Source organism: Nothoprocta perdicaria, unplaced genomic scaffold (assembly GCF_003342845.1).
Source record: "Nothoprocta perdicaria isolate Ctin4 unplaced genomic scaffold, notPer1 scaffold_206, whole genome shotgun sequence".
NCBI lineage: Eukaryota > Metazoa > Chordata > Aves > Tinamiformes > Tinamidae > Nothoprocta > Nothoprocta perdicaria.
The window spans coordinates 1,203,948-1,223,268 of NW_020455272.1; the positions used below are offsets into that span (position 1 = coordinate 1,203,948).

At 46.7% G+C, this 19,321-nt stretch overlaps 2 protein-coding genes and 1 long non-coding RNA gene across 3 annotated transcripts in view; 2 read left to right on the plus strand and 1 right to left on the minus strand.

The window, feature by feature from the left end:
* Positions 1-1,266: 1,266 nt before the first annotated feature.
* On the minus strand, positions 1,267-4,534 carry SNU13 (small nuclear ribonucleoprotein 13). Its single transcript, XM_026038296.1, has 3 exons — positions 4,484-4,534; positions 3,751-3,871; positions 1,267-2,788 (listed from the first exon to the last, which is right to left on the minus strand). The coding sequence occupies exons 1-3, from the start codon at positions 4,484-4,486 to the stop codon at positions 2,526-2,528; spliced, it is 387 nt and encodes a 128-aa protein (XP_025894081.1). The 5' UTR covers positions 4,487-4,534; the 3' UTR covers positions 1,267-2,525.
* A 1,063-nt stretch (positions 4,535-5,597) lies between these two features.
* Positions 5,598-5,998, plus strand: LOC112946448. The gene is made up of 2 exons (XR_003249243.1): positions 5,598-5,829; positions 5,879-5,998. It is a non-coding gene; the product is annotated as an uncharacterized LOC112946448 (long non-coding RNA).
* Positions 5,999-8,322: 2,324 nt separating this feature from the next.
* Positions 8,323-19,321, plus strand: part of LOC112946447 (coiled-coil domain-containing protein 134-like) — a 39,963-nt gene continuing 28,964 nt past the window's right edge. Inside the window, exons 1-7 of the mRNA XM_026038271.1 lie at positions 8,323-8,375; positions 9,039-9,144; positions 9,728-9,931; positions 12,849-12,965; positions 13,505-13,604; positions 16,069-16,203; positions 16,532-16,646. Of these exons, the coding sequence (XP_025894056.1) occupies positions 9,057-9,144; positions 9,728-9,931; positions 12,849-12,965; positions 13,505-13,604; positions 16,069-16,203; positions 16,532-16,646 (759 nt within the window). The 5' untranslated portion in view covers positions 8,323-8,375; positions 9,039-9,056. The remainder of the gene's footprint in view (positions 8,376-9,038; positions 9,145-9,727; positions 9,932-12,848; positions 12,966-13,504; positions 13,605-16,068; positions 16,204-16,531; positions 16,647-19,321) is intronic.

Consider the following 19,321-nt stretch of genomic DNA (forward strand, 5'->3'; position numbering starts at 1 on the left):
TAGCAAGTTACAGAGATTAGCTATTGCTTGCTAATTGTGGTATATTCTTGAATCCTACTCATGTAGGCTGTATCCAGGGAGATATATATATATATTTAAATATATATATATTTTTAATTTCCACCCCCARGTCACCTCACCTGTCTTGCAGCGCAAGAGGAGTAAAACCAGTATGTGGATAAATAGTCCTTCTTGCCCTAGAAAGCAATGCTGATTGTTTAGCTAAACTATAACCTTTTCACTGGATGCAAAGGTGGAACACGTAAAGGATTTATTTGGGGATGTTGTGTTTTTTTTGTGCCCAGCACAGAGATTCCTGTTGGGCACAAAAAACAATTAAGCACCTCCTTCTAGAATTAAACTGCATGTTTAAGGTTGTGCTCAGGCCCCAGTGAGTGCAGTGAGCACCTTGCCAGCGCCCTGCTTGCTTCTACCTGTACAGCTCATCTTAAACGAGCAGTTTATGTTACGCAGATTGATTCAAGATAGTTCTTTCTAATAAAGCTTTGTCTAAACATATTTTCTTTCTATTAGTTCCTTTAGAAAAAGAAGTTGATGTAAATGCTTAAGAAAGCTTTAATCGAAGTGATAAAACTGAGACTAGCTTGTTCTTAATTCTCTGAGTTTTCTCTCCCGCAGTGCCCCTTTTCAATTGCCTCTTGGCTTGCTAACCTCCAGCTTCCGTATGTTCCAGCCTTTGGAGGATAAGGACATGTTTTGTCCAAGTTACTAGAGCCTCTCCCTGCTTTTTTTGGGGCAGGCTACTGCATTAAGTAAAATCCATCAGAGATGGTAAGAGGAGGTTTCAGAGCAAAAAATTACAACTGTTTTGCTTGCTCAAGAATCCTTTATTTCTGCTTCTCGTGTGCTTTGCTTACACCTTTTGGCCTGGCACAGTATTGCTGGGGCAGATCCCAAGTTGGGGTTTTAAACACAACAAGCCCACCACTCACCGGCACTTTAAGGGAACAGCAGCAGGGAACATACACTGGAAAGGACTCAGTCTTTTTAGTGACTTAAGTTCATGTCATCCAGGATATTACTAATATCAGACACTTAGAAAAATATAAAATATAAACATTAAGTTGTCCACGGTCTTTCATGACCTGATTTCACATGTTTAGGATGTATTTACTAAAAGTTAGCAGTTGGTGCCTCTGTGGAAACCTCAAAGGAGAAATTTTGCCTGCTGTTACCCTACCGAGTAGTGTTTGCTATCCAGGCCTTCCCATTCTAGCTTTGCTTCCTACTTTGYGAGCACAGGGAAGGCCCTGAAATGCAGCTAAGTAATCCTGGAGGGAGAGAGACAGAGGCTGTAGAAGCTTCAGTCACTAAAGTCCTGACTTCTTACAACAGAAGGGAGTTTGGCCTGACCTCCAGTGTAGATAATCTTTTACTCTACAGCTGGAACAGTAACTGGATTTTACTATGTAGCACGTTTTTAACCAAAGCTACCCCCATAAAGCCATCAAGAATGTCTAAAATGATAATGGTGCTTCATGCTTTTCSAGAACACAGGGTTATCTATGATTCTCTTCTCGTATTGCAAGGTGTTTCTGCTGGAGAGGGAATAAAGAAACCTGTTTTTCCTACTGTGCTGGCTATGGCTTGCAGTAGCTTCTGTAAAAAAACACCACATCCTTTCAAGAGGTAGTGGTCACCTATTCTTTACTTTATATGAGCCAAAACAAGCCACCATGGATTTTATTACTTAGTGAAATATCGTAGAAACCCAAGCCTTGCAGCTCATTGATGCACTCTACACAAAGGAAACTGAAGGAGCATGAACTACTGCCCTGCAGCAACCTCTAGCCAGGGTCTGATCAGCTTAACTTAGCAAGGGCTAACACTTCAGTWGGAGATATCTGCTGTCAGAGTATCACAGCTATGGAGATTCCTGTATTCATCTTTGTCAGTGTTTTTATTTCTTCCCAAAAAGTCAGCATTTAAAAACAAAAGCAGGATCAGAGATTTTGCCTTGTGTGTTGCCATGAGGTTTCTGCTYCCCCTACCCCTCTCAAAGCAGTCCCTTGTCTGGTCTCAAGGAGAAACGAAAGCTTGTCTTGTGGGTACTGGCTCCATYCACGCACACTGCACAGTAGCTGCTCTGCCTCCTACCCAGGCTACCCTGCATGTCAAAGCGATGCCTGCAGCACAGTGTGTGCTGCAGCTCTGTGGCGGAAAACCACAGCACAAAGGAAGTTAAGGAGGAGGTTAAAGCCCTGAGCAGGCAGACATGGAGATACRGGGGGTGGTGTCTTTTTGTTCTTTTAAAGATCAATCAAGAAATACAGCTGTACAGCCACTTTTCAAGAAGTGGTACAATGAMAATGACTGTGTTGACAGAAGGAAAAAAAAAAAAGAGGGGCAGAAGAGGCAGAAACACTTTCAGAGTTAAGTCACTATTAAACAAACAAAAAAGATATTTTGAAATGAAACACTGGTATCAAAACTATCACCGCATCAACTACAGCTACATATTATTTTCCTCAACTCCAGCTTGTATTCCACAAACTCATGGGCATTTAGACCAACAGTCTTTCTATAGCTTGCTGCACAGACTGGATCTGAGGCTTCAGCTGTGATCCCTCCTTGATGGTGATTGAGCAGGCAATGACGGGCCGGGAGACGCCACAGGCCCGGCCCAGGGCCTGCTTGGAGCGCACGAAGACGTAGGGCACGTTCTTGTCCTCACAGAGAAGAGGGAGGTGCAGGATGATCTCCAAGGGCTCAGCATCTGCAGCCATCACAATGAATTCTGCTATTCCTCTGTTGAGTGTTTTCGTGGCTGCAAGAGAAACTTAAGATTAAGTCTAGGGTTTTTCCGTAAAACACGTGAATAAAAATCATTAACAGATGTTGAAATTAGCATGAGCAAGCAGGAAATCTAGCGGTAGCACAAGGACAGCTCACAGCAAATGGCACTGCAGGGCTATGGAAGAGTGGCAGTCAGCAGAGCAGGGATGCAAGCTGATCTTCCTAACACCCAGAAGTCTGGATTTGTTCAGCCTGGAGAAGAGAAGCTCAAGGGGTGTGTGTGTGTGTGTGTGTGTGTGTGTGGATGTGAGATGTCCTTGCTGTCTTCCACTGCCTGAAGGATAGAAAGGACAGCGCCAGACTGTCCTCATGGGTGCACAGTGAGAGGGCATTGACCTGCAGTCAATGATTGCTGCCTGTTGGAAATTCTGGTAGGACACAAGGCGGAGGAAAAAAAAAAACAAAACCAAAAAACATTGAGTAGCATAGGTCCTAGGACAAGGCCCAGAGACTATGGGCCTTCATCCTTAGAGATATTTTCTTTGTCTTAAGAGCTAGAAATATCTTTAGTGATATTTTTTTAAAAAGAGCAACTAGATAAGACCGAGCAACCTGAATCAGCTTTAAAGGGAGGTTTCTCCAGACAGAAAGGCACAATAGACCTTCTGAGGTCTCTTCAAACCCAAGCTACTTTATAATTCTAAACTAAGGAGGCACCTGGCAATCCCAGTGCCTCACCACTAAAGCACACATGAACATGGTACAACAGGAATACAGTCTGAGCATCTAGTAGAACTATATACTAAAGTGCTGAAGCAGTTACAGTTTAACTGTCTCAAATATTTCCTAAGCTGACAGAGAAGTGGAGGAAAACATGGCAAATATAAAAGCAATGGCACACAGCTAGAGAGAGAGAAGACACCCTCCAGACACAGCTTCTCAGAGCTCTTCCTATAAGTCAAACAATCCAGTTTGGTGACAGGCAGCTCTCACCTTCATTGGCTCCCTTGCGTAGCTGCTTGTAGTTGCAGGATTGCTGCACAAGATCCAGGAGTGTCTTGGTGAGCTGCGCATCAGCCAGCGGGTAGGCTTTGGGGTTCACTTCTGCCTCACTCTGAAGAAAGGGAAGAGCAAAGAGTGTTACAAGAGCAGCAAGGGGGGCTTTTGCTGGGTGCAGCACTGCGTAGGCCTTGAGTCCATCACATGTATCAACTGCTGGGGCCTGCTCAACGCATACACTAAATTACCCCTGCATTTCATTTCTCCTCTTCGAAGCACACGGCCCCTCTGTGCCCACCGCTGGGGCTTGCGGAGTTGGGCGATTTGAGTGCTGTGAACTAACAGCGGCCTGCACATACGAAGCGCTTCAGAGCAAGCTGCTGCCAGCAGCAGCAAGTTGAGACCTGAATTGGGAAGAAAACCCGAGAAGCATAAGCTACGAGATTCAGTCCTCCAAGTTATGAAGAGCTTCGAGATTTGAACAACAGGGGCCTGTTAGAAGCAACACCCCAGCGGCACGGAAAACCAGCAGCGGCAAAGCTCGGGTTCCCGTTTAAAGGTTGGCGATTTGAACGCGCTCAGCGCTCCCGCGGCCCTGCGCCCTACCGCGGAGCCGGGCACCCAGCACCGGCCCCGCACTCGGGCCGCTCCCGCTTGCGAGGACACCCGGGGCCTCCCTCCGCCATCCCCGCGCGGCCGCCACGTGCGCCCGTCCCACCCCGCTCACCATGGCCGCGGCCTGGGCTGCCCGCGCCGCACGCGCCCTCTCGGCCCGAAAGCTTCACGGAGGAGGAAGAGGAGGAGGAAGAGGAGGAAGAGGAGGAGGAGGAAGTGAACGCGGGCGGGCGGCGCCTGTGGCGCGGCTGCCGCCGGGCCCGCGAGCGCTGCCTGCCCGTGGACTGCTGTGTGAATACGGTGTATTAGTTGCAAATATGGGCGATATAATCAAATTGTTAGATATAGGGTTGGCTTTATACGTTGTGGTACTTCGGCAAAAGCCATGCCTCACGGCGGGCTGCCCAGCGGCGGAGCAGCCGCTCACTAGGCGGCGCTAACGGCCGGCGCCAACGGTCGCCCCCAACGGCCGCCGCGCGCGCATGCGCGCATGCGCGCGCGGCGGCCGTTGGGGGCGACCGTTGGCGCTGGCCGTTGGGGGCGACTGTTGGCGCCGGCCGTTGGGCCATGGCGGCGTCGTGCGCGCGGCTGCCCGGCCGCCACGGGGCGCGCTGGGTGCTGCCGCTCCGCCCGCCGCTCTGCCTCGCCTGTGCCCTGGAGACCCTGGGCGATGGCGGCGCTTCGGTGGGCACCTCTGCCGCCCCCTTCTACCAGCCTCGGGACATGGTGCCCTCAGGCTTTTGGGGCCYGTGCTGGCCCCACGGCGAGGGCAGCCTCCCTCCGCACCAGCGGCTTTTCCATYGCCCCCTTGCACCCCGGTCCAAGGCTAACAAGGTGTTTGTTATGTTGTCTCCGCTCCACAGTTGGTGCGCAGGAAGCACGAGCTCTCCCGGCTCCGAGAGGCCCTGGCCTGGCAGGCGCTGCCCGTGGTCCAGCTGCTGGCGCCTGATGAAGGSCTCTGTGCCCACCTCATAGGAGCTCTCTTTGGTAAGAGTGCTTGTGGCCTCACGCAGTAGCAAAGGTCGTGCTTGGTTTTGAATGGATTAAGAAACATGAAATTTCTCCCTAATTGAAAAAAATTTTTTTTTTTGAGACTACTAATAACTACTTCCACACTCCCACCTTTCCATTTCAGGTGTATTATTCCCTGTGGAAAACTGCACCTGTCATTTGAGTCAGAATAGATTAATTTCCATATTCACCAAGGAGTAGAATTAGCATGTTAATAAAGCTCTCTCGCCTAAGTAGCTTAGCTTAGCTTGGTTTAAGGACTTGTCGGACTCAGCGCTCTGGTTTACRGCGCTTCCCAGAGCAACTTCCAGTCTGCCGTCACACCTCAGTGCTTCTTAATCGTGCTGGACTATGGCATTACATGACAACTCATACAGAATTGAAAGGGTGTGTTTGAAAAGATACTGTAGGATTTAATACCAAATGTGCAAAACACTTATCACTGTAGTGCATTCTTTTTTACACCATCGCTTTTTATCCATAGAAATTCTTGTAGCTGTAGGACTGTATTACCAACTTCATAACTGAACACACTGTTCAGAAAGTGCTTTTCCAACCAGAGTCTSTGTGATCCCGAGCATCTCTTGGTGGTTTTTGTTTGCATAGAGGTGCTGGGGGAAAGGTCTCTGAAATGTTGGCCAAACTCTTGACAGAGAGGGAATAATGGTCTAAATGAAGCAACAATAAGGCAGGAAGAGAAAGGTGGAGGGTGTGAATGTAAGAGCCTTCAAAGAATAAATATATTGGATTCCCCTAATTCTCAGATCTCATTTGCACATCACAGATGTTTCTTGCTCTTTGGAGGGGAAGTGACTTACAAGCCCCTTCCCATGCCTTGACRCGATGAATAATTCAAACAGTGTTTCCCCAGTTGATTCACACAAACTGTGCAGTGCCTATGTTGGAAACGGAGCTAGGTTGGAAAGGGAGTCTTGTTTTCTTTTTTCTTCAGGTTTAGTTCTCTTGTTTAAATGGTCTGCATAYATGGTCCTATGCAGATGTGGAGGGAGCAGTGCTTATGGCCAGCCCAATCCTGTGTTGTAGGACCCTAACACTAAACAGCCCATAAGATGAGGGAGTTGTGTTTGCATTTCAATGCTCTTGCCTATTTTTATGTAGTAATTCTGTCTTTTTCTAAAAGGAAAATTTTGGACAGAAATTTTGGACAGAGCTTGAATGAACTAAGGGTGCATTTGATGCCAGAATGTAAGACACAGCTGAATGTCTTAATGTCCTTGTGTCCTGTTTTTGGAGGCATCTTTTGTGATACTSCTTAAGAGTATCCCTGTTCCTTTGCCAAAAACAGGTTGGTGTCTTGTGAGGCAGGGCAAAAGCAAAACAGTTGTAGAGGGATTTGCAGCTCTTTGCGAGAAGGTGCTGCAGGAATTAATTCCATGACTGATTATTGCTTCTCTTTTAGGRATGTTGCATACTGTGGAAGACAGCAGTGCCTTGGACCTATGCCTAGAAGGTGAGAGGCAGGTGCCGTGTCTCAGATGCTSATGGTTAGTGAGGTCAAGTCTGTGTCTAGTCCAAAACAGATAGTGAGATGTTCAGCTCCAACATGTCTAGAATTGGGAAGAAAATTTATTGTCCCTCAGTGCAGGGAGATGAGCAGCCTCTCCCGACTTTATGGTTGGGGAGGAGGATGGTGAGAGAAGCAGACACRTGGATTTAAATATTGGTCTCATACAGGCTCTGTGCACAGTGAATTTATCCTCAGATGGGTAGCAGTGCTAAACAAAGCCTTGTCTTCAGGCTTGACCCAAGGTTTATCAAAGCAAATGGAAATCATCCTGTTGGCTACAGTGAGCTTTGGGATCTGGGGCCTCTCCTCAGGATAGAGTGTTTGGGTTTTAGCTACTCCTCTTTACAAGTAATCCTTCRTTTGTAATCTGGAGGCAATGCCTGCAGGGATGAGAAGGGAATCTCTGCAGTCCAATTAACCTTGGGCATCTTTGCTGAGTCCAGTGATATTAGCAATGCGATGGTTCCCTCCTGTCCAGCTGTGACAGATGAAAAGAGGGATGATCAGCTCATTTCCGAGAGGGTTAGCAGTTTCCAGGCACGTACTTGACATGGTGTTACAAAGGTGAGAAGGTTTTCTGTCATGTTACCATTCCTCTGCAAGGTGGATGCTCTCAGACAGAGCCATTTTAACTGAGTGATAGCTAACTCGTGAGGATTTTTRCAGATTTTGAGAATTCCAATCAAGACAGGACCATTAAAACATCTATTTATCACTTCTATGTCTCTACTGAGCCCTTTAGTTTATGGGGCTTTTTTTAGTGGCTAAGGCTCCTAGGTAAACCTTAGAGGTACCAAGAGATGGTGCAGCTAGAAGGTTCCTAGAAAACAAACAGCASTTGTGCATTGGTGCCTGGTAAAAATAGTTTTTTGTTGATTCCTTCTGATAGGACAGAGTAGACAGAGTTTTTACAGTTGGCTGTAAACTCTTAAGTTATATCTAAACATAGTCAGCAATTGTGATTCTCATATCTTCTCAGGAAGATACGAGACATGTCTTTAAAGGACACGTCTCATAAATTTTCATGCTTTTGAAATCCTTCCCTGCTCAGTTTTCAGAAGTTGTGATGTTTTTAAACAAGGTATCTGTTTCTTTCTTCTCTTTTCCTCCTCTCCTCCCCCTCTCCCCATTTATTTTCTGTTCTGATGCTCAGTTTGTTGCTTGTAGTTTATTTGCACGTGCAGTTTGTTGTGCTGCTCGAATGGGATTGCTGTGGTATTGCTGCAGCAGCTCAGGCTGGGCTATCAGAAATGATAGCACAGGGAATGCAGACATTAGCCTGCTCTGTCAGCACCTCCTTGCTCTTTGCTCACCACTCTGCTAAAGCACCACAGAAGATGGATTGTGAGTGTCCTTTGATGTGAATTACTGATTCTGTTTCTCCTGCCTAGTTCTGGTGCAGCTTATAGTGGAGCTGAAGTCGGAGCAGTACTTGCGCTGTGTTTTGGATGAAAGCCAAAAAGAGGTCAGTGAAGATGAGTTGCCTGCCCTTCGCTTCAGTGCTTCAGGGGTTGAAATGAGAGTTCTGAGAGGCCCTGCAAAATCACAGCTCCTGCTCTAGCAGAGTGTCCTAGTGCCTGCTCCTCTCCTCTGATTTTGACAGTATTGGTGCCTGCTCTGGAACTTTTCTGTTATTCCTGGGAAGCCTCACAGCTGCATGGCTGCATGAGACCCTTACGAAGCTGTGGGCTTTCTCAGGTTCTTTTTCTGTGCCTTACTATGCTGATGATAAAAGGAGCTTTCCCAGCAAGCAGCTGWTCAGTGGGCTCTTGCTCTCTTCATTCTTATATTTGTGATAGTTCCATGGGGTGTAAAAGCTTAGGAAAATAGCAAAGGTGAGGAGTTCAGCTGGCTCATCTCTTCATATAAAAATTAAAGATGAGAGAGAGGAAGAGGAGCAAAAAGTAAGAGGCATCTTGGGTGAATTAAGAGACCACTGCTGCATTCTGCAGACTTAGTAGATGTGTCCAGGTTTTTCCTGTGATTTATCCTACATGGTGAAGAGGACCCTACCTAGGAAAAGATCCTGTTCTGGAGCATTATGTATCACAGAGAGCTTGCTGTTTTGTGTACAATTTCTTTTTTGGACTATGTCTTTCAGTAAAACATTTTCTTCCTCTGTCTACAGCTGTGCAAGGCAACCACCATGAGAGGCAGCCTGCCCACATTCACTCTCTTGGGCAGGCTGGCAGATGCCATCCCTGTCCTAGCTGATTTACTGGTGGTTGAGCACAGTGAGTCATCTGTCATGCCMCACTGAAGTTTTCATCCAGGTAGTATTCACAGCCCTAGCACACTCCTGTCCCCAGCGTGAAGAACCTTCATGAAGGTCACATGCAAGACCCCTGTCCTGGAAGGTGGAGTGGCTTTGGGGCCTCCTGGGTTGCAGATCAGCACCTTAATACAGGCTTGTCATTGCGCTCTGTGAAGTGAAATCTGTAGGTGTGCCTTGCGGGGGATACACATTTGTTTTTTCTTGCCCTGGTTCACCCCCCAGGGCTATGCTGGGATGAGCGTCCTCAGCCTTTGTTGGCAGTAGCTGGGATGGTGGGCCTTCATCTGATGAACGGTGAGCCCCTCCAGTCATTTCTTTCTGCACCTCTGCTCAGAGACTCCTAGGAGCATTCCCCACRCCTCTAAATGTGTGACTGCATCAGGGGGAGAGCTAGAGGTGAAGTAGTTACTTAATTGTGGTATTACTGGATCTGTACGCACAGGTCTATGCAGTGGCCTTTCACAGGCTTTTGAGGGAAATGGTTGTTTCAGAAATGTCTGTTCTGTGGTGTAATTGCTTGCCCTTACTGTTCCCAATGCCAGGTAATGTGGTGGATCACCTGCTGATGGGCTTGACGTATCCAAATGAAGGTGTAAAGGCTGCTGTGTGCTACCTGTACGGCAAGCTGTACTCGTCCCCTGTTGGCGCAGAGCGGCTCTCGGCACACTTCACAGAAAGGCTCTGCGCCCCCTTCTTGAATACCTTGGGCCATGCCCAGACGAAGGAGCTGCAGGTCAACTGTTTGGGTAAGGTCTTTCTGAGAGAAGCTGAGAGGTGCAGGGGAATGTTTGGGACAGAGGAGGAAGGTCATCACTCATCATGTGGGTCGTTTCCTAGAGGGGCATTAAACAAACTCCTAGGTGATTAGGCTGCCCTGTAGCAGGGGAGCCTTGTCTGAAACAAGGATCCTTTCCATTACTGTAGAGTGGTCCAGCCTGGCTGTTGAGCTTCCCCAGGCCTTTGTTGTCCCTCCAGTCCCATGTTTGCCTGGCACTATTTTTTTTCAGGCTTGGCACTGCAGCTTGACCCATCTCATCCTTGGAAAGACCACCCGTCAAAGACTGTGTGTGCAAACACTAGGCACAGACTGGTGGGTTCCGTAGAGCAGTGGAACGAGTCTAACAGATATTGTCTTCTGATATGGGGGAATGTGTTAATTAGGTTAGAAAGCTAATGTGGAAACAGCACTTTCTTGCATTCATGCTTCCAACTGCTTTTATCAACTGTGCTGAAGAATGCAGTTCCAGCCCTCCTGGCACTGCTTGTTTCCAACCATCCAAGGAATTCCTCTTTCATGTAGGAGGTAAACAGGAATTGGATTGCTCCTTGGGTCATCTGCTCAGCTGGTGGAAATGAATGTACCCTGGTGATTTTTATCAGTACCTATAGCAATGCTCTGTGCTTTTATACTGTTTTGGTTTGTTTGTTTATTTGCTTTATTGATACCCTTTAACTGAATACAACTGTTTCAGTAAGAGCATGAAAGTAGGAAGGGAGGATGAGCACCAGTTATTTAGGAAGTATTCTGTGGAAAATCTGTGATTGATCACTGGTTGTAGCTTGGGAAAAAAAAACACAGGTCAAGAGCTCTCTCAAGAAACAGTTTAGGGGGAAGATACAGGAGCCAGAGAGTGCAGTCATGTTCCTGAAATCATTTAGCATTGTACCTGCACATCTTCAAGAAGGACTAGGGAGGATATCAGATCTAGCAAAAAGAATCAGCAACATGGGGTTGCAAGATCTGTGTCTCTTGGAAGCATCCGGGGTGCTATCAGCAGAAGCTCCCTCGATGTGAGATGAGGGACTTTGCAAGGAGTGCAGGATAGGGGAGGAGCTGGCAACGAGCCTTAGCCTGTAACTATTCCTATGTTAATGTAATCCTGTAATCCTTCGTGTGCCCAATGTGATGCTTGCTCCCCCTCCCTGTTTTGAAGGTTTGCTTAAGGAGCTGCTGAAATCTGACCATTTTGTGTCCATTCTTATGAATAATTCAATGATAGAGGAGGAGTGTGAGGACCCAGACTTTTTAGAAGGCGAAAACCCACTGCCACTTATTCTCAAAAAGGTAATGGATGAAGTAGCCTTACAGCATGCAACCTGTGACTTCCTAATAGGTTGTTCCTTTTCCTGAGGTGAATTGTTGGTAGAATTAAAGAATTTGCTGGACTGTAAGGAGTCTTTAGTAGAGGCACTTAACTATGCTGGTGCCAACACTGACCAGCTAAAGAGGCTGCAGTGGAAGATGGAGGCACCCCCATAGATCATCCCACTGCTCATTCCTGTGTTGGGGAATTTTTCCCTGTGGCCTCAGCTGGTTTTACTCACAGACACTGGAAGTCTGATACAGCCCTTGTAGTGTGTCAGCATAACTGAGCATGAGTGCAAAGTTATCCTTACTCGCAGTCTTCTCTATTGTGACTTTCGTTTTGCTTTTTTTGAGGTTTGGCTCAGTGTTTTATATATGTCCAAAGAGAAATCTTCATTTCTTTCTTAGATTTTAAAATTTAGAGAAAGCTATTTGCTCTTCTCTCTGTACCATTGACTTCCTGCCTCCTTTTGACTTTTTTTTTTCCAAACAGCTTTTGTTAAGCAGAGACCAGATGTTACAGGCAGCAAGTTCTCACTGCATGGCTGCAGTGCTGGTTCACTCTCCCAGCAGATACGCTCCTGCCTTTATCCATGCCGATGTCCCAGGTGAAGTGCAGCAACACCTATTGTTTGTCACCCTGCTTGTTTGTACTAGGAATCTCTCTGGCTCTGGGAAACCCACTGGTGACAGAATCTGTGCAATGATTTTTTTTTTTTTTTGTAACCATAAAAATAGATAATGTGCTTTTAGGAAGAGAAGCAAAGAATAATTTTTCAACTGCAATTGTAGAAGCAGCTGTCAACAGGCAGAATGGAGATGCCACAACAAGAATTTGGACAGGTCCTTTATCAGCTCTGTCTCCCACTTGTAAGATGTCAGTTGTGCAGGTGATCTGTAGTCCACTTGTCATATGGAGAGCAGAGTGCTCTCTATACCACGTTATGTAACCACGTTACATTGCTAGCTGCCCCCTGCAGCATCTGAGTTTTCTTTTAAAACCTTTACTCCTATGTCTCACGTGTTTCAGGAGAGACTGCATTTTGTTTAGATTCTAGCCTGCACAATATAGCTGCAAAGCCTTAACAGGCTGGAGTCACATCTTATCCAGCTATCTGGTTGTGAATTTGCACAGAATTTGGCCTAGGATTTAGCTTTGGAGTCCAGCTGTGGGTGCTGGCTCATTATTTCACTCTTCTCTCAGTAGACAGATATGCTTTGGTTTTGTAAATCCCTTAGCAGATGTAAAACTTTGATGAAAAAAAATCACTGCATCTGTGGTAAAGCTGGCTTCGTGATTCTTCGTTTGTGCCAAAGACTAGAGCCACAAGTCAGCTCCTGCCTGTAGAGTATGTGCTGGGAGGATGTCTGCCTGCAAACTCTACTCACTTTGTTTTGAAAACTAGCTTAACTCCAAGAATCCACTGCCTTCTCCCTCGCTGCTGTTTCACACTATAACCATTCTCCCTCTGGCTGTTGCTATGATTGCTGGTTTCCTTCTCTTCCCTCTACTGTGTTTTAGGAGCAGCTGTGAGCAGACTGCCCCTTACCTCTTCCTTATTTATGTGCGCTTGCAGAATTCCTGTTTGAGTGTCTCTCATGCACCAATGAAATTCTCATCTGGTCAGTATATTGCTGCTTGCTGCTCCTCACTGAAGAGCGCCTGTTCTTCTCCAAGTGTCACACGGTGTATGGTGAGTCATGCCTGTCCCACAGAGCGACTGTGGTGTTCCTGGGGGCATTTGCTGTGCCCCTAGCTGAGTTTCAGTGCTTGAGGAACAATCCCATGTCAGGGGATGGGGTGAATCCCCGGTTAGGATGGGTGAAGGATTGCAAATGAGAATCCACCAGATAGGTTTGTAATGTTTTCATAGTTTGAATTCACAGTGTCTCTGACCTAATGAGTTCCTATTGAGCAAATGTGCTTTATAATAGCCAGGCCTCATGACTGACACTACCTCAGGACTTATTGGGTGTTTTTGTGGAGATGCCAATGATGGACTTAGGAAAAGAAGCCAAATTCCTTCCTTTTTTCTGGACTTTCCTCCAGCAATGGAGGTTGAGACCTATTTTGAGGGAGCTTAATTAACCCAGTGTTTTGGGCAGTTTTTTCTGTCAGAGACTCAGAAGAATGCTTGTTGAAATCTTTCTTCCTTTAAAAAAATAATTTTGGTCCCATTCTGGATTTTAGGGTGTGTGTTAAAAGCCTTCTCTGTGCCTTGAACATGTGCAGGTGTTGAATCTCTAATGAGGAGCCTCCGAGATGTCCTGCAGATGAACAATGTAGAGTTGCACAAGCAAGGGCTGCTGCTCTTCACTGAAATCCTGAAACGGTAAGGGCTGCCCCTTAGCAGGTTTGCCGACACAGAACTTCTGCTCCCAGGATGGAAGCTTTGTGGGTTTTACTTTTTTTTTTTCCAAAACCAAATATCTATGCCCCAGAGCCTTTTGTATTTGCAAGATGTTGCTGAACAAGCACATCTCCCTTATCCTTGTGAAGAAGGGCCTGCTGGTTGTTCTTGGACCTCGCAGCATATAGCCAGTGATGTATCTGCTTCTTCTGCCTCCTTTTCTTGTTGAGAGGCAAAATCTACTCTCGGCAATAGAGAGGACAGAAGGGGCAGGCTGGAATCTCCCAGGTATAGGTGAGCAGACCCGCTTCTGTTAAGTGCATCTCTGACAAAATGGAGCGTGCAGATTCCATGGCTTTTGGTCCTGTGTCTTCATCTGAGCTAAATTCAAAGAAGACAAACAAATTCCAGGCTGAAATATTAATGGCTTCTGTCACTTTTTACTCTCTTTTTCTACTAAAGAATAACAAATCTTGGCTTGTTTTTCTTCTATGGTTCCTGTTCCTGCCTCTATGATTTTGTTCCTGTCTTGTCATGCTGTTGTCACAGGCTTCTTTTTCGCTGCTTAGTTCCCCCAAGAGAGCCCTTGAGCTGAATTTCAGAGATGTCATTGTCAAGTCTGCAGCAAGTGGCATGGATAGAAGGGGAAAGAAAAGCAGCAGTGTTGGAACACTGTGATGATGCCAGTGTGGGCATCTGTCAAAAGGAGAAACCAGAATGTGGGAAACACTAATTACAGCATTAATGCTTGTAAAGCGGAGAGAACGCTCTGCCCAATTACTCTAATTTTCTAGCGTTCACATTTTGGTTGACTCTGGCTTACCGTAGAAGTGTAGTTTGATTTAAAACTCCCCAATGTCAAGAGAAAGGGGTCTTCTCCTGGAATCTCTCCTTCTTGTTTCCCTTGCGGCAGCTCTCTCTTGCTTTGCACTTCCCCAGCGCCCTAGCACTTTCTAGGCCAGACTCTCCGCTTTTGCATTATTAGGAGCGTTGGGGGTGTTGGGTAGCTCTCCCTGTGCTTCTCCCAGCACCCCTGGAACAGGGGGCACAGTTTGGGGCCCAAAGACAAGAAAGTGCACAAAGCTGCAGGAGTGTTGTCCTTCGTCCTTTTTTTTTTTTTTTTTTTTTTTTTAACTCCCCCAATCCCCAAAGACATCAAAATGAGCCATATTGCAAGTGGGTTTCTGCCTCTTGAGTGAGTCAGCAGTACTCCTCCAGGCCTTCCTCCTCCTTGCATGAGTCAGTGACGACTCTTCTGAGGTGTTTTACTTCAGAAGGTCAGTGATTAAAGGAAGAAAATGCAGGGGATTAATAGAATTTAAGTATCTGTAGTAGGAACAATGTGAGGTTCAGCATACCCCCTTATCATGGCTTGGGCCATGGTCCAGGCTCCTGAGCTCCACAAGACCTTCTCTGCCTTGCCCACCTCCCAGCTTTTACTCACAGCAGAAATGAGGCGACTGTTAAGTTGGATTTGAGTGACTAAAAGGAAAGCTTCTGCCTCTGCTCCCTTTTTACCCTGCAGCTGGGCTACTTGTTTGATTTCTGCTGAAGTTCACTTTTTGCTCTCAAATGTGCATGGGAGCGTGTGCTCCTGGTGCACTCATCAGGCATGTCTGTGAAAACGGAATAACAGGGAATGGTTTTGGCTCCAAGTCTGGCTTCTGTTGTGCTGTGCTTCTTCTCTCTTTCTCTCTCTCTGGCTTCACTAGCTGGTCTGTTTGGTGAGGCCCTCTGGCAAGCCCATTCCCACATGTAGCTGCCTGCTTCCCCCCTCCTTCCCAAATGTACCTGACCTGTCAGGAACCTTCCTTCCATTTGTGCAGCTTGACCCAATATCAGAGTTAATGACTCCACATCCTCTGGTGCTCTGATGTGGAAAGCTCAAAGGTGATCAGACAATGGAAGTGCTCACTCTCAATCAAAAATGTCAAAACAGCCGGGTTAAGTTTTTACTTTTCAAGTTCATGAAAGTCCAGGGACTTGGACTTTCCTGGCAGCATCTGATGTTAGAAATGTCACAGGACTGTGAGAGAAGCTATTCTCGTGGCCTCATCCTTGCTTTAGGATGGCAGTGTTTACATGCTTACGAGAAATGTGAATTTCCTGATGAATCCTCAAATACTAGAGCAGATGGGCTCAGCATAAAGTCCTAGGCGGAGAGATCACTTTGTTTTGCAGAACCTGTTTTTCATGTGCGTTTCATATCAGGATATGCTGGCACAGTCACACACATATCCAGGCTGTGGGTTTTTTCACTGTAGAAGGGCTCCAGACACGCTCAAGTTTGAGACTGCATTCCTTGAGAGCAGCTGGCTCCCAATACTACAAAGCATGGAACTGCATGGCTCAGCTATCAGCTATAGTGTGGTGAAATGAGGAGTGGGTGTTACAGTTATTGTCAGTTTATTCTGACAATAATCTTTTTGCTGTTTCCTCTTTTCAGGCAACCGGTGGAAATCAAATTATTCACAAACCGAGGTATATGTAAAGAAGCCATTGATGTGCTGCTGGAGACAGTGAACTGCCCAGTGCTAGAGGTGGCAGTGGAGGCTGTGAAGGCTGTGGCAGCCTTTCTGAGGTAGGCATGAAGGTGTTTATAGGTCAGATAGGTCTGCTGATACCGTGTTGGTGTCTGGCTCCTCTGGGACTGTGTGGGTGAGCGTGCTCCGCAGAGGGAATTCTCACTGCGACAAGCGTAGGTACTACAGAGCTACACGCAGGAAAGAGGGCTGTAGGGCAGTGTAGCTGTGGTGGGCAGCAAGGCGCTGCAGCCAAGACCTAGGGTCCCAGGCAGGCTTGTAGCACCGAGGTCACTGAGGCTTTGCGTGCCCTGTCTGGGTAGGTGATGAGTACCGCATGGCCTGTCCCTAGCAGGGAGYGCTCAAGCTTTGTCTCCTTCTGTGCAGGAAGGAGCATCTGAGCTGCCCCCCGGTCCTGTACGCGGAGCTGCAGAAGCTGCTGGGGACGGTGCTGAAGCGATGCGCTGACCTCTCCCCACCGCAGAGCAGCAAGAGGCGTGCAGTGAGTCTGGAGGGGGTGTTGTCCCTTGGAAGGAGCAAATAGGGCAGGAACGACCCTCTTGGCACAATATGTGGATACTGTGGATGCATTTCAAACCTTCTGCCTGTGACTGTTGGGTTCTCTGGTGCTTCTTCATCCCCATGCCTGGAGAAGTCTGCARTCTTTGTCTCTGAGGTCGCTGAGGCTGAGTGCTGGGGAATGCTCAGGTTGCTACATCAGTGRAGATACCTGGGACACCACTTGAGTGCGCTGTTCCTTTTAGGTGTCCAGTGCTTCCAGGTCATTTAAACCTCCCCTTTTTCAGGGCCACACCTTGTAAGGTTACCTTTTTTTTTTATTATTTATTTTTAACTTAATTTTATTTTTAATTTTATTTTTAGCAAAGACCATGCCTTCTGGTGCTTTCCGATCAASAGAGTCAACTTGCATGCACTGAGATGCCTCAGCAAGGGAATTATTAGCCACTATTTGAACTGCAAGTCCTTTCCTGTTCCATGCAGTTAGTTTGATGTGCTGCTGGGAGCTGTACACCCTTGAGGACTGTCCCCTTTTCAGATGGCTGAATGAAAAGACAAGGGCTCGGCTTCATTGCTGTGGCTTTAGGAGCATGTGGTTTAAATCACAAATCTGTTTGTCGAGGCAAGACCATCTTGCTGGAGTACCAGAGAGCCAAATGGCTGCTGAACTGTGTCTAGACGTGCAGCCCATGCTGTGTGACACTRCTTGGAGATAACGGGGTTGCTTTCTGCCTGAAGGATAGACATTTGTYAGTCTGCACACTCAGAGCTTGGTGCCCTATTCAGAGTAAGAGGCCTTATAGGAAGGAAAATACGCAAAGGGTAAGGACATCCAGGCAGTCTGTAATGGGAAGCAGGGGAAATGAAATGATTGCACCTCTGGTAAGGTGTCTCAGCATCAAATGGGGAAGGAATTTGTAGATGTTTTGATCTGCCATGGCTTGATGGAACTAGTTTGCTGTGTCCTTCTGGCCAARCTTGATGGGATGCTGCCTGGGAACAACAGTCAGCATGAGAGGTTGCTTCCAAGATTTAAGTGCTAAGCAGGAAGAAGAGTTGTTCAACGCTCTCCAAAGCAGAATTGGAGGAAAATAGATTTTTTAAAAAACTCATATGTTTTCCCTGAAATCTTTGAAGCTTCGTTTGCTGAACTGTTTGAAACTCTGACTAGTCCAAAACATGGCAATAGAGACTGTACTATTCAAGGGATGGGGCAATGCAGAATTAGCAGCTTTCTTCCCTCAGGAAAGCAAAGTAACCCTCTAACCCTTCCCTGCCTAGGAAATTGCAATAGCAAAGACATAGTTATATAAAGGAAGTGAATAAAGTGAAATATTTTTTTTCCTTCTTGCTGCTTGTATTGGAGAAGTAAGCTCTTTTATTTCACAATGAACACAAGATCTTGAAGACTTCTCTCCTTYAACAGGGTGACCTCCTGTTCTCAGTGCCTCAGAGTCACACAGGAAACAGAAACCTTAGCAGAGTTTCTCAGAGACAGGGCCAGTTCTTGCTTCATGCCCTGGAAAGTTTCAGAAATGCTTGTAGGTAAGGGCTAGCCGAGGAGTGTGGGTGTGTGTGGGAGGGTGAGTCCTGACACATCATCGCTGGATTTCTCTGCCTTGCAGGATCAGAGGGGAGTTCACTGTGTGACACTTGCCAGTGAAGCTCCAGAGTGAGGGAGTGAGAGACATTGAGGATAGTGGCAGCTTTGTGGTACCTGCAGGTACCTCCCAAGAAACTTATSTGAGATCTATCAGTTTATTTAATCTCTTTGGCCTTTGAGGAATTGCTTGAAAATGAGATTAAAAAGAAACTGGAGGGTATGATTATCAAAATCCAGTAATGATGTAAGGACTGATGGAAGGTGTATGTGAAACCATATTCCTTTTCTTATGCCCYGGGCTATGCAGTCTCACTGCTGGAGAGGATTAAGCATTTAACAAATTAGTATCTAGTCCAGCTGCTGGACATTTATTTGCTTATGTCTGTATCCTGTTACTCYATGTGGGTTTGTAGGCACCAGTTTTTCCTGTTCTACTGCATGGGAGACATCTCCTATCTGGCCAGGAGAAAATGGAAGATAGGTTTGCAGAGGAAACCCCATCTGCTGTGWGGGAAGGCTGGTTTTATGAGCTTTGCTTTATTGGCTTCCAGCCATTCCGGCCCAGCTGAGTACATTCAGTCTTGCCACACTGAGGCCTCCCACTGAAGATACTTCCTTCAGAGAAGCTCAGTCTTCCTTTTCCCGACTTGTGCTGCAGTTACAAAACATTGCTCACTTCTAGTAGCTTCACTCAGGAAGGAGTTGTTACTGCCAGAAGAGTTTGCAATGCATTGTGTGTTCCTAGGGTCCCTAAAGGTGAAAGCTGTGAAGGAAATGCAGTATCTCCTAGCTTCCTTTATTGAGTGGGGAGACTTCCTCTCTCCTCTGGGGTTTTCTGTGTGTTTGTAGGTTGGCAGTGGAGTTCCAGAGCGACCCGATGGCCCAGGAGAATGCCTTCACTGCCCCCGACTGCGAGAGCAGGGACACTCTAAGCAACTTCTCTGAGTTCCTGTTGAGGATTTGTGACAATCTCTGCATCCCCATGGTCATGGTAGGGTTTCTTTTGAACTTGGTGTCTTCCCAGGGTACCTGGATAGATGTTCTCAGGGATGGAG